Source organism: Melospiza melodia, chromosome 28 (genome assembly GCF_035770615.1).
Source record: "Melospiza melodia melodia isolate bMelMel2 chromosome 28, bMelMel2.pri, whole genome shotgun sequence".
In the NCBI taxonomy this organism is placed as follows: domain Eukaryota; kingdom Metazoa; phylum Chordata; class Aves; order Passeriformes; family Passerellidae; genus Melospiza; species Melospiza melodia.
The window spans coordinates 3728682-3742162 of NC_086221.1; the positions used below are offsets into that span (position 1 = coordinate 3728682).

At 47.3% G+C, this 13481-nt stretch overlaps 1 protein-coding gene across 1 annotated transcript in view; it reads left to right on the forward strand.

Annotated features, from left to right (window-relative positions):
* The window catches only part of GNAI3 (G protein subunit alpha i3), a 33794-nt gene extending 21659 nt beyond the window's left edge, over positions 1-12135 (forward strand). Inside the window, exons 5-9 of the mRNA XM_063178194.1 lie at positions 5462-5590; positions 8102-8231; positions 9654-9807; positions 10853-11046; positions 11121-12135. Of these exons, the coding sequence (XP_063034264.1) occupies positions 5462-5590; positions 8102-8231; positions 9654-9807; positions 10853-11043 (604 nt within the window). The 3' untranslated portion in view covers positions 11044-11046; positions 11121-12135. The remainder of the gene's footprint in view (positions 1-5461; positions 5591-8101; positions 8232-9653; positions 9808-10852; positions 11047-11120) is intronic.
* The last annotated feature ends 1346 nt before the right edge of the window (positions 12136-13481 follow it).

Sequence of the window (13481 nt, forward strand, 5' to 3'; positions counted from 1 at the left end):
GAATGGAGCTGAAGGAGCAACCTTGGTGTGTGTCTGGAGGGCTTTGGAAGAGGAGGAAGATGAAGGCAGCTGGAGAAATGGAGCAGATAAGGAAAGGAGGGTGTTACCCTGCTTTTGTAGGTACCTGCTTGACCCAGCTGCCCTCCAGAGGTGGAATTTTGGAGGGTTCTTCCTGTTCCTGGGTATTTGCCACCCACCCTTGTGGGTGCTGTGAGGAGCTGGCACAGCCTGGCATGGGGATTTTACACCCAGGCATTTTCTGAGAAGTGCCCCAGAAAATTCAGCTTCCTGTCCCAAAACCACAGGAAATTGCACCAAACCAGCTTGGTGTTCTGATGTATCTGCAACTCAGCAGCTCCACAGTTGGGAAACACCAGCAGTGGTTGATTTCTTCATGGCAAATTCACCCCACTAAAGGGCTGCTTCTTCCACAGGACTTGCAGAATTCCCAGGATTTCAGGATTTTCCTCACTCTCCTCACATGGCTCCTGACCTGCCTTATCTCTGCTGTTCCCTGGTTAATTCCCTTGTCCATGCTTAGATCATGGACTATCCTGAGCTGGAAGGGACCCACAGGGATCATCAGGTGCAACTCCTGGCCTTGCACAGGACACCCCAAAATCCCACCCTGTGTTTGGGGAGATGTTTTTCCATGGATGTCCAAACACTCCTTGAGCTCTGTGACAATGGTCACAGCTCTCCCCTTGGGGCTGTGACCATTCCCTGAGGAGTTGTTTGAGTGCCCAACCAAGGATGGATGTCCTGCACCCCTTTCTGTGGTGGGATGACACAGGCTTTGTGTCACTTCTCTTGGGAATTTCACTTCCCTGCTCCTTTCATTACCTCCTACAAACAGCACAGTGTGAGCAGCTGTTAAATCTGTGCCCCATTTGCTGGTTTTCCAGCTGAAATCCAGTTTTGTGCTGGCATTCCAGACCAGTTCTGCCTCCACAGCAGATTCTGAGGCTGAGACACATGAAATGGAGGAAGAGAGGAGCAGACAAGTAACTGCTTGTGAAAATCAGGTAGCATCAAGAGCAAGGCTGCTGTGGCAGAGAGCCAAGCATTTCAGCATAGCGTTGTTCCCAAACTCCCCTTCCTGCTGTTTCCTGCACTTCTTCCTTGTGCAGGCAGAGCTCCTGCCTGTCAGAGCACTGCCCTGGCAGGCTGGAGATGGCATGGGAGGAGAGGAGGTGGAGGATAACACTAATCCAAGCAATCTCTCCTGGAATCGTGGTGTTTTCCATGTTTTCTTCTTTTTATTTTTTTTTTTTTTAAGAATACTTGAGTAGCTCCTGGTCCAAGCTGTTGATGTGGAAATGCTCTGTGCTTTTCCCAGCACATTCTGCTAAACCCCCCTGCAGCTACCCTGGGTTTTGTGGAATGTTGCAAACATTTATTTTTTTTAACTTGCCTTTTTGCAACTTCCTATTTGTCTTTCCCTCTGATGTGAGCAATGAATGTGTGGCTCCCAGCTCCTGCCTCCAGCCAGGGCTGTGGAGAAGCATTTGGGATTTCTGTGCACATTTGGGGAAGGGACTTAAATCCCATCTGATTCCATGGGCAGGGACACCTTCCACACCTTCCCAGGGTGCTCCAAGCCCCATCCAGCCTGGCCTTGGGCACTGCCAGGGATCCAGGGGCAGCCCCAGCTGCTCTGGGCACCCTGTGCCAGGGCCTGCCCACCCTCACAAGGAGAATTCCTTCCCAATATCCCTGGCTCCAGAATCATGGAATCCCAGAATTCAGAGACCTTAAAGCTCATCTTGTTCCACCCCTCTGGCAGGGACACCTTCCACACCTTCCCAGGGTGCTCCAAGCCCTGTCCAACCTGGCTTGGGTCACTTCCAGGGATGGGACAGCCACAGCTTCTCTGGCCATTCCATTCCAGGGCTTCACCACCCTCACAGACAGGAATTCCTTCCCAATACCCCTCTAAATTAAACCCCTGCTTGGGGTGCAGCAGGGTGAATGTGAAGGATATTTCCATTTCACACCTCTCCAGATTTTAAGGATCTTGGAAGTGTCACCAAGCACATAATGTTTTAAAGTGTTTTGTTCCTAGTTTTCATACTTCTCCTGGATTTCAGGCAGATCCCAGCCTGTGGAAGCTGTAGGTAATTATCTGCAGTCTCATGGGCAATTAGCATAGTCCTGATCAACCTTCCTCTAGTCCTGCACATCTCGTCCTGTTCCCAAATGCTAGTTCTGGCCTAAATTCCCTGATATGGTGCTGGATAAAACCTAGATTATTTCTAAGTGAGGTTTTTCCTTCTCCTGCTTTTCTCCTTTACTCTTTTTTCCCCTCTCTCTTTTTTCCCCCTCCCTTCCTCTTGCACCCCATTTTTTCCCTCCCATCTTTTCCCCCTCCTCTTTTTCCTGTCCTCTTCTTCCTCCCTCCCCCCTTAAGGATTTTCAAAGCCATTTGTGGCCCTGAAGTCCTTCTCAGCACCAAAAGCAGTGAATTGTAAGGAAAATCACCACTGCAAGGTTTTTCCCCCTCCTCTTTTTTCCCCCTCCCCCTTTTTTTCCTCCCCTCTTCCACTGCTTTTTTCCCCTCCCCTCTTTCCCCCCTTTCTATTTTTCCTATCCTCCTCTTCCTCCCCATCCCCTTAAGGACTTTCAGAGCCATTTGTGGCTTTGAAATCCTCCTTCTCAGCACCAAAAGGAGTGAATTGTAAGGAAAATCACCACTGCAAGGTTTTTCCCCTCCTTTTTTTTCCCCCCTCCCTCTTTTTTCCCTCCCCTCCTCTTCCACTGCTTTTTTCCCCTCCCCTCTTTTCCCCCTTTTTCCCATCCTCCTCTTCCTCCCTCCCCCATTAAGGACTTTCAGAGCCATTTCAGTCTCATGTGAAGGGTAAGACAATACAGATGTTATAATTCACACCATTACCATCACAAACCAACTATTTCCTAATTACAATACATTATAAACTTTTCTTATCTTATCAGCTTTAGCCACACCATACTGTAATCACCTTAAAACCAATCATTTAAAATTACCCCATATAAGTCCTACTACAATGTATCTTTTTATAGTTTTATTTCTCTAAAATATCTAATCTTATTTACAAAACCATCCTTTGAAACTTATTTCTAGTTCCATTTCTCTTGCAGCCGTTTATCTTGTTCCGTGGCATTTCTAAGTTAACATTTCTTATCTCAAAATTTACTTGCAGATACACACTATGTAAAAGTATAGTATAATAAAGCCTTCTGTCAGGCTTTAAAAATTTTCTATAAATCCATTTCCCACATCTTCCCAGCCAAACCATCCTGGAATTCTGGGATTCAGTGATCCCTGCACTCACTGGCCTGTGCCAGCCTGGCACAGGATGTCCCAGGAATGCTTGGAGAGTCAGCAGGACAAACAAGTGACACTGTAGGCTTGATCAGCACTTTTTTTGTACTTAGGGCCAAATTTTAAGCATGAAAAAAGAAGGAAAACAAACCCAAAAGCCAAAATCCAAGTTGGCTTTTTGGAAGTTTGTGGTGTTGAGGGATGAGGAATAGCTGGGTCTGTAAACACAGGGATCCCAGGAGGGGAAGGAGGGATGCAGCCTCAGCCTGATGGAGGTGTGGGAAGGGATTGGAAGTGTTTGGGATGAGGGGAGGCACAGCAAGGTCAGTGTTTGCTCTCAGAGTGTTTGTGGAGCCACTGGGAACAAAGAGATTCTGCTTTCCCAGCTTTTTGGGGTATCCCTTTCAAGTTCCCCTTCATCTGAAATACAAGTGGCACTAGCTGGGCTCCACAGCCTGGATTTTTGGGAGGGCACAGCTGCTTCCTCTGCCCACACTTGGCAGGACTTCCAGGCTTTCCCAGAAATCCCCTTTGCTGGGTTTTCCAACTGCTTGTATTGCCATGGGATTTGCCCTTTAGGTCTCCCTGGAATTAGTCTGGCCCAGTTTATTGTTTCAGGCAGCACCACTGAATCTGATATGCTTTATTCTCTGATTGAGTTTGTTTGCCAGCTCCATTCCCCCTTCCCTGGCTGCTCCCAAAGCCTTAATTAGGAATTATTTAGGATTTAATTAGGAATTATTCCACTTTCAGTGCCCATTGTTCCAAGTGCTGTTGGGAGCAGGTGCTTTACAGCTTCAGCTTGGCCTTGGCACTGCTGGGATAAGAATGGGGCTCTATCTTAAGGGACTTTTCAAAACAGTTTCATGATTTATCATATCAGTGGTGTGAGCTGTATCAAAGCCAGGCTTTGAGGAGCTGCTGGGTCAGTTCTTAGCATTCCCACTGATTTTTGATACACTGTGTCTCAGCTAAACTTACACTGCTAGGAGGGAGAGAGGAGGAAAAATCTGGACATGTTCCTGCCTCAGCAGAAATATTACTTGGTAGAAGCTGTGGAAGGTAAACACCTTCCAAATCATCAAACTGAAACTAAAGCCAGGCCCAGCCCTGGTCACACAGCAGTTTACAAACTGCCATCCTTCTGGAGCTGAGAGAGGGATGAGAGGAGTGGCTCTTCCTGGGCTAAATCCACTCTCTGTGGGAAAAGCCCCGTGGCACTGGGCAGGTCCTGGCAGATCACTGGGATCTGGGCTTTGGAAACAGGGCAGGGCTCTGCAAGTCCTGGCCAGGGCAGTGCTGGAGCTGTTGGAGGAGGGGTGTGTTGCTAGCACAGCTTCCAGGCACATGGGAAGAAGCAATCCCTGGCTGACAATGGATCTGTGATAATAATGTGTGATTTGGGAGGGTTTATTACACCCCTCAGAGCCCCTGAACCCTCCCATGACACGAGGCTGAGGTGATTAAAACCTGCTCCCAAGAAAGAACCCAGCCTGTGCCAGCCCTGCAGAGCTCTGGGATCCATCTCATCTCTGTGAGAGCAGGAGGGAAGACAGCTCAGAGGTGTTGCTGGCTGGAGTGGGATTTGTGATCCTGCTGGGAATCAGCTGTACCTCGTGCTGGTGTGTCTGAGAGCTGAACTCCAAAAGGAATGTGCTTGGGGCTGGAATTAGTTGAGGTCTTGATGGGAAAATTTCTGCAAGGATGTGGGTTGTATCATCAGAGTCAGCTTGTTGGGGAAGGGGGTGACTGGATCTGCCTGGTTTGGGATGGTTTTTAAGGGGTTTCATCCCTCCCTCCCAGCTCCCTTGATGCATCCCTGCCCTTTAACAACAAACCCTTGGATTTATTGCCTTGTGCTCTGAAGCAGAAGACCTTGACTGTGGCTTGCCCTGGGAGATCCAGCCCTGGCACAGCTCTGCATTCCCTCCCTACCCTCCCCAGCCAGCTCAGCTGCACCAGCACTACCTCCAAGGTCATGCAGGGAGGGGTTAAAATCCCCAAACCCCCCTCAAGACAGCCCCAGGGGGTTGTTTGCTTCGAGGGCTGCGCTGCGTGCGGGAGATAAATAAATTCTGCGCTTTGTTCTGCAGTTTATAAAAGATTCATGGTGAGGCAGCCGACTAAAAAAAGCCTCTTGTGTTGTCTCTTCTGGTTTAGTTACCTAAATGACTTGGATAGAATATCCCAGCCGACCTACATTCCCACTCAGCAGGATGTGCTGCGGACCAGAGTGAAAACTACAGGGATTGTGGAGACTCACTTCACCTTCAAGGACCTGTACTTCAAGTGAGTGAAGGGCTGTGCCCGTGCCCTGTGCCCTGCTCTGGGGGCACACCCCACACTTGCTCCTGGTGTCACTGTCCTCCTTCCCTCCGTTATCCTCTCCTCACTGGAGAGACCAGTTTGACTTTGATTTGCCTTCTGTTCTTTTCAGCTGCTTTTATGTTGGAATCGCAGACACAGGTACTGACTGCTCGTTTCCAGGACCCAATCCCAACAATAATACTAAAAGGACACTGACTGGAGTTTGAGTTTGAGTTTAACCCTTTCCTCAGAGCAGAGGAACTGAGCTGTGTCCGTAGCCAGGCTGTGGCTCTGGGGTGCATGGTGTGCTCCATGTGTTCCTCTGGGAATTGCCAGCCTGGGCCTGGCACTGCAGGGGCTGGGACTTCCCTGTCCCCTCTGCTGATCCAGTCCCTGCCAGGCTGTGGATCCAGCCTGCTCCTGGCAGTGTCCCTTTACATGTCACTAACGAGCTTCCTCTAACCTCAGGGCAGGCTGAGGCTGCATCCCTCCTCCCTCACCTGGATCCCTGTAGCTCCCCTTCCTGCTGCTTAGGAATTCCTTGCTTCAGATCCCACAAACAGCTGGAGCCCCTCAGCATTCCTGTGCTGGAGGGTGTAGGACAGTGCAGTGCCTGTGGCTCAGCCCCCTCCCTCTGTCTGTGCCAGTGGTTTGGAGTCTTTCCTGCTCACATTCCTAAAAATCCTGTGTTGGCTTATTTACAAATGGGCTGTGAAACACTTTGGTGCAGTTGCAGCAAAATCCAAGTGGTGCTTCTAAAATCCAAGGGTTTTAACAGGATCCCAGGTTGGTTTGGATTGGATGGGACCTCAAATCCCATTCAGTCCCACCCCCCTGCCATGGGCATGGACACCTTCAGCTACCCCAGGTGGCTCCACAACCTGTCCAGCCTGGCCTTGGACACTTCCAGGGATGGAGCAGCCACAGCTGCTCTGGGCACCCTGTGCCAGGGCCTCACCACCCTCACAGGGAAGGATTTATTCCCAGTATCCCATCTAACCCTCCCCTTGGGCAGTGGGAAGCCATTCAACCTGTTCTGTCCCTCCAGGCCCTTGTCCCAAATCTCTCTCCAGCTCTCATGGAGCCCCTTTAGGCACTGGAAAGGACTCTCAGCTCTCTCTGGAGCCTTTTCCTTCCCAGCTCTCCTGGATCCAGAGCAGAGGGGCTCCAGTCCTTGGAGCATCTCCATGGTCTCTTCTGCAGAAGAAAACTTTTGCACAGTTTTTGAGAGAACAGCATTTTGGCTTCCAAACTGTGCAATTTAAGAACGTTTTAAACAAAAATGCCAAAATACTCAGCATCATCAATTTATTTATGCAGCTTCTGCTCCATCCAGGGAATAACTTGTCTCCCTGTGGTGATGGATCAGGATTAGCATCTCCAGTGTGTTCTTTAATCATCTCCACCCTCCTGCCTGATCCTGCCCAGAGCCATTGATCATGTGCAGGGCCCCAGACACACGAGGTGCTGTCCCAGAGGGATTTGCTCCACAAAGGGAAGCATTAATCCATCAGAAACCCTGGTGCTGCCAGCTCTGCTCTGATATTCCATCTCAGACATTAATAATGGGATGGGGAAGCTGCAGTGACTGGAATTGGGATGAGCTGAGGTGTCAGGGATGCTTTTCCTTCATGAATCTGTCTGTGCTAATGGCAAATGATTCAAGCTATGGAAATATCCTGGATTCTCACAGAGATTTCCATCTTTCCTTCTAGACCAGAGGGTTAAATAGAAGGTGGGAGTTAGTTTGGGATCATTAAATCCCCTCCTGGACAGCTCCTTGTCTGCTCTGGGAACAAATCAATATCTATGACTTAATAACCCAGATATTAACTTGATTTAATTAAATCCCAATCCTGGGCTCTCATCAAAATATTTGGATGAGCAGGGGGGCTGGAACTGCCTGTGACACAAATTCCTATTTAATTAGAAATGAATTCAATTTATACAGAAATTCCATAAGCAACTGCTCAGCCTTTAACCTCTGGTACCTCAGATTATTTTTAATAAATGAAATTATTTCTTAGCCCCCTTAATCTTCTCCTGGGTCCCAGCAGGAGCTTGCAGGTAGTGTGTTCCCAATAATCCATTTCCTGTGAAAAAGTGTTTGGAGTCCAGTCAAGCAAATGAGTTGTAGGAAAGAGAACAGAAAATCAGCAGAGCTCTGGATGGAGACTTCCAGTTCTTCCTGCTGAAAACCAGACTCATGGAGTGGTCTGGCTTGGAAGGGATATGAAATCTCATCCAGGGACAGCTGGAACCAGACAGACAGGGACACTTTCCACTTTCCAGTAGCCCAGGTTGCTGCAAACTCTGTCCACCATAACTTGAAAGAAAATAGAGAATACTGATTTAAAATTCCCTTTCCTGAGGGAAACTCCTGAAAACCCTGTGTGTTCCCAACCCCTGCTCTGCCTCCCCATCCTTGGGGACACCACAGGGGCTGGGCAGGAGGGGTGTGCCCAGCTCCTGAGCCACTTGTGCCTCTGCCAGGATGTTCGACGTGGGAGGGCAGCGCTCGGAGCGGAAGAAGTGGATCCACTGCTTCGAGGGGGTGACAGCCATCATCTTCTGCGTGGCCCTGAGTGACTACGACCTGGTGCTGGCTGAGGACGAGGAGATGGTGCGTGCTGTGGCATTTGTGGCTGCAGGGAAGGGAGCTGGGAGCATCCTGGCTCCATCCTGCACCAGGCTGGAAAGTTCCTGGTGTACTCCTCCTGTAGAATTTGCAGGGTCCCCCCACAAAGGGGAGAGAATGGTGCATCTGACTCCACCTTATCAGAAAGCTAATTAATTACTTTATTATACTATGCTGTTCTCTACTATATTACACTGTATTACATTACATCTAAACTGATTTAATGTAATATAGTAGAGAATAATATAATATAATAGTATAGTATAGTATATAATAGTATATAATATAATAGTATATAATATAATAGTATATAATAGTAGAGTATATAATATAATAGTATATAATATAATAGTATATAATATACATATAGTATATAATATATAATATATATAGTATATATTATATATATACTATATATATACTATATATATACTATATATACTATATATTATATATAGTATATATATATTATATACTATATATATACTATATATACACTATATATATTATATACTATATATATTATATACTATATATATTATATACTATATATATAGTATATAATATATATATACTATATAATATAATAGTAGAGTATATAATAGTATAGTATATAATAGTATATATTAGTATAGTATATTATACTGTATTATATTCTGTACTATATTCTATTAGATTATAGAATATAGTATTAAATTAATATATAGTCTAATATTATACTAATAATATTATATTCATATTAATATTATATTCAAATTAATATTTTATTCTATCCTATATTATATTCTGTATCTGCCAAGCACTCAACTCTGCTCATATTGCCCAGAATCTGCTGACTGTCAGCCCACAGTCCCAGCTCACACACACACACACACACACACACACACACACACACACACACGGTCCTGACAGGCCAAGGAAACAAAACACCGTCACTGTGGGTAAACAGTCTCCATGTTGCATTCTACTTTTGCACAAACACAGGCACAGCAAATGATAAGAATTGTTTTTTCTTTCTCTGAGGTTCAGAGGATGTGAAACCTAGAAATATTCTTGGGAAGAATTGTGCTTTGCTTTTAATTGTCTGAGAGCTGCAAGGATGAGCACTCTTTAGATAAGCCAGTGGAATTTTGCCCCCACAAAGTGATAAATACAACCCATCCATGAGGTTTCCACCTTCCTGGTTGCTGGGAGGTGCCTGGAGTTGTTCTCATGCCTTGTTCTCTACATGTGAGTCACTCCAGGAAGGAACAGGAGGAGGTGAATTGTCGCCCTGTGCTCCTCCTGGGGCAGTGGCAGTGAGGATGTGGCAGTGACACCCCAATTTTCAGTCTGGCCTGTGCAGCAGAGCCTCTGTCCCCCATCCCACCCTTCCCTAACATCTCCCCGTTGGATTTCCTTTTCCAGAACCGGATGCATGAGAGTATGAAACTGTTTGACAGCATCTGTAACAACAAATGGTTCACAGACACCTCCATCATCCTCTTCCTGAACAAGAAAGACCTGTTTGAGGAGAAGATTAAGAAGAGCCCACTAACAATCTGCTACCCAGAGTACACAGGTAGGCTGGGATCTCTGGGATTGTGGGATCATCTGTGTCACTGGGCCAGCAGTCAGTGAGTCAGAGCCTTGCACAACCCAGAATCAGTTACAAACTTTTCCCCCAATTCTTTCCCTTTGCCTCCTGGACAGTTCTGGCCTATTCAGTTGGCTGGTGCTGTTTTCTTGGAAGAGCTGTGGTTGGGAGCAACCTTTATTCTTCCCTGGAATAAAGTGTTGCACTCCAACAAATCAAGGGGATTTTCTTTCACCAAAAGAGTAATAAATACTGGAATGCTCTTCCCAGGGAGGTGGTAGAATCCCCATCTCTGGATGTGTTTACAAAAAGACTGGACATGGCACTTGGTGCTGTAGTTGAAGTGTTAGGGCATAAGTTGGACTTGATGATCCTAAAGGTCTCTTCCAACCTCATTATTCTGTGATTCTATGAAGGTCACTTCCCCATTTCCACACCTAACTGGGACAATAATTCCATTTAAATTCAATTTTAGAGGCTGTGGAACTTAACCACCTCTTGCTCTGGCTCCTGTCCACCCTGGAGTGTCCGTGTTCAGCGTGGATTGTTCCAGAACCCATCCCTGCTGTGGTTCCACACAGGTGGAAGGTTTTACTTGGGCACTGCTCAAGGCATTTACATGTTTAAAAAATCCTTCAAATCTCTTCAAATCTGTTGATTTCTGTGATTCCTAGAGAAGCTGTGGATTTCCTGTCCCTGGAAGTGCTTGAGGCTAGGCTGGACAGGAGCAACAAGGTGTAGTGTAAGGTGTCCCTATTGCTGGTAGGGGGTGGAACAAGGTGGGATTGAAGGTCCCTTCCAGCCCATGGTTTGTTACTCTCTGTGGAGCCTGGCTGTCCCAGCACAGAGCAATCCCTGAATCCCATGACCAAGGTCACTGCCCAGAGAACAGACTTCAGGTCTCCCAGAAGGAGTTAATGGTGGATTTGGATTTGTAGCTGGATAAGGCAGATGGTTGCAAGCAGCTTAATAATGGACTTAAAAGCTCCCGTGAGGCGGTGGGCAAAGCCAGGGATCTTCTCCTTTGCAGGCTCCAACACGTATGAGGAGGCAGCCGCCTACATCCAGTGCCAGTTTGAGGATCTGAACCGGAGGAAGGACACCAAGGAGATCTACACCCACTTCACCTGCGCCACCGACACCAAGAACGTCCAGTTCGTCTTCGACGCCGTCACCGACGTCATCATCAAGAACAACCTCAAGGAGTGTGGGCTCTACTGAGAGGTAAATGCAGCTCTGGGTGTCCTGCTGGGAAGGGCTCTCTCTGCTCCCTTCTACATTCCTGCTTTCCTTCCCAGTGTTTGTGCCTGGTGAGCCCCAGCCTCTTGCTGCCTCGTGGGGACAGCGACGAGCGTGACCCAGGAGCAGAGAACATGTGGAATCCTGGAATTCTTTAGCACAATCTTCTGTCTTAGGGACCTTTTATTGCTGTGGGATGTGGAATTAGGGCACAGTGAAGCCACGTAGTGGGATTAGATCCTCCTGGCAACGTTGGACGACGTGATCTCCGGGATGTGCAGTGGATTCCAGCTGGATTCCAGACCTTGGATATGTAGCTTTCTCTCTTCCTTTGGTTAACAAGCCACCACTAGTCTGTTTTTAAGGTTATTTTTTTTTTTTCCATTGAGAAAACTATAACTTTACTAAACTTTATTTCTTTATTTGCAAACCTTGTTTTAAAAATAATAATAATTAAAAAAAGCAACAAAAAAAATCACTTAACTATGCACATGTGAGCAGATCCTGCAGAAAATATTCCTCTTAGCAGGAATTCCTTGTTTTTAACACTTGCTATGGCCAGGATTTAATATTTCTGCAGCTACCAAGGGATCCTTAGAGCTTTTTTTTCCATGTGTGATTTGTTACCATCCTGCTCCCCCCAGGCTTTGGGAAAGGCTCCTGCAGCAGAAGGAAGGTTTAGGTTCTGTTGGGGGTTTGAGCCCAGTTTTATGGGAAGGGGTTTGTGCTCAGCATAATCCTAGCTCGGTGGGGAGAGGAGCTGAGCCCTGGCTGGGGGGAAATCTGCTGCTTGCCAGCTCCCAAACCACTGATTCCTGTGCATTTTTTGGGATGAAAACGGTGCATTATTCAGTGCTGCCTTTCCCATGGCCCTCCCTGCCCCGCCCTGTCCTGAGCATGCCTTTACTTTGTCTGTGTGGTGCCAAATCCCCGTTTCCCTTTAGTGCCATCCCTAACCAGTCCTACATTCCTTTGCTGATCCATGATTGCATCCAGACTCCTCCCACTTTGTCATGTGTACAGTTGGATCTGTTAGACTTGTTGGCAGTATTAAAATGGTGAGTAAAGATTGTAGCCTTTTCTCCACTTTATTCTTCCTTTTTCCAGCTTTTGTGCTTTGCTGGAGAAGGAGAGGAAGAGTTTTGATGGGAATTGGGTGGAATTATCTGGACAGGGATGTTCCTTGTGCTTTATCACCCACCACTGGTGGTGTTGTGCTGCTCCCAAAGACTTGAGTTGTCCTGGCACAGTTGGAACATGCCAGGAATCCCATTGCCCATGGGATTATTGGCAGATGGATAATTACTGTTTATTTGTAGCCCAAATCTCACTGGCTGCTGTGAGCCCCTTGGGGATTCTGCTCTGGGCACTTCTGTGGGATGGAGGTAGGACTGTTCTCAGAACACTTGCTTAGAAATCCAGGGTAAATTCCTCAGGGAGGCTGGTGTGTGCTGGCAGGGGGAGCCCTGAGGGAGATTCCCTGTTCTGGAATCTTTTCCAAGCTGTCTGGAGCTGTGTCTGTTTGACAATTCCCTTCCAGCCATCCTACATGGGATAACTCATCCTTTAAACTCATCCAGGAGCTTCATCCAGGAAGGTTTTTGGCATGGTGACCCCCATCCCACCCCCAGGAGCCCAGCAGTGGCCATGGGGTGATCCAGGTGAGATCCAGAGATCCACACACCCCCAGAATGGATGAAATATCCCTTGATCCAAGCTCTGGGACACAGGAATGGAGCAAAGTGGAAGAAAGGAAGAACATCCACATCATGCATATTCCTTTATTGTGTTTTCCTACAGTTAAATGAAGCTGGTTGGGAGATCTCTGCAGGAAACAGGGAGAGGATGGATACAGGGCTCATCTATGGATTATTTACAAACAGACAGAGCAAATGCAGCTCTAAGTAGCAGAATGAAAATCTTTCAAGTAACCATTTCCTCTTTATCCAGCCCATTGCTGGGCGGGAATTGGGATTCCCTTCCCCAGCCCCTCCTGCCTGAGAAATTCCCTCCATTTAGGGCCCAAAACAACCCCACAAACCCCTGATTTATCCTGCCAAGGGCTGAGGTTGGTTCCCAGGAATGAATGAGGGACTGAGGTTGGTTCCCAGGAGCGACTTGGGGGTAACACAGCCTCCACCTTCCCCAGAAATTTCATCCTGGATTGATCCAGCTTCGATCCAAGGGCAGGAATGGGCTGCAGAGGGATGGGCAAGGGGGCCATGTCTATCCTACCTCCCAAATTCCCTTAATATTCCTATTCCTGCTGGGCTCTCTGGTGTCAAACCTCCTGTGAAACGCTGAGAACAGGGGTTCTTCCTTGGAAAAAAAAGAGGAAATGGCCATGAAAGGGAGCAGGAAGTTGAGCTTCAGCCCCTTCCAGGATTGGGTTTGGAAGGAGGCAGATTTGGGCAGGTCAT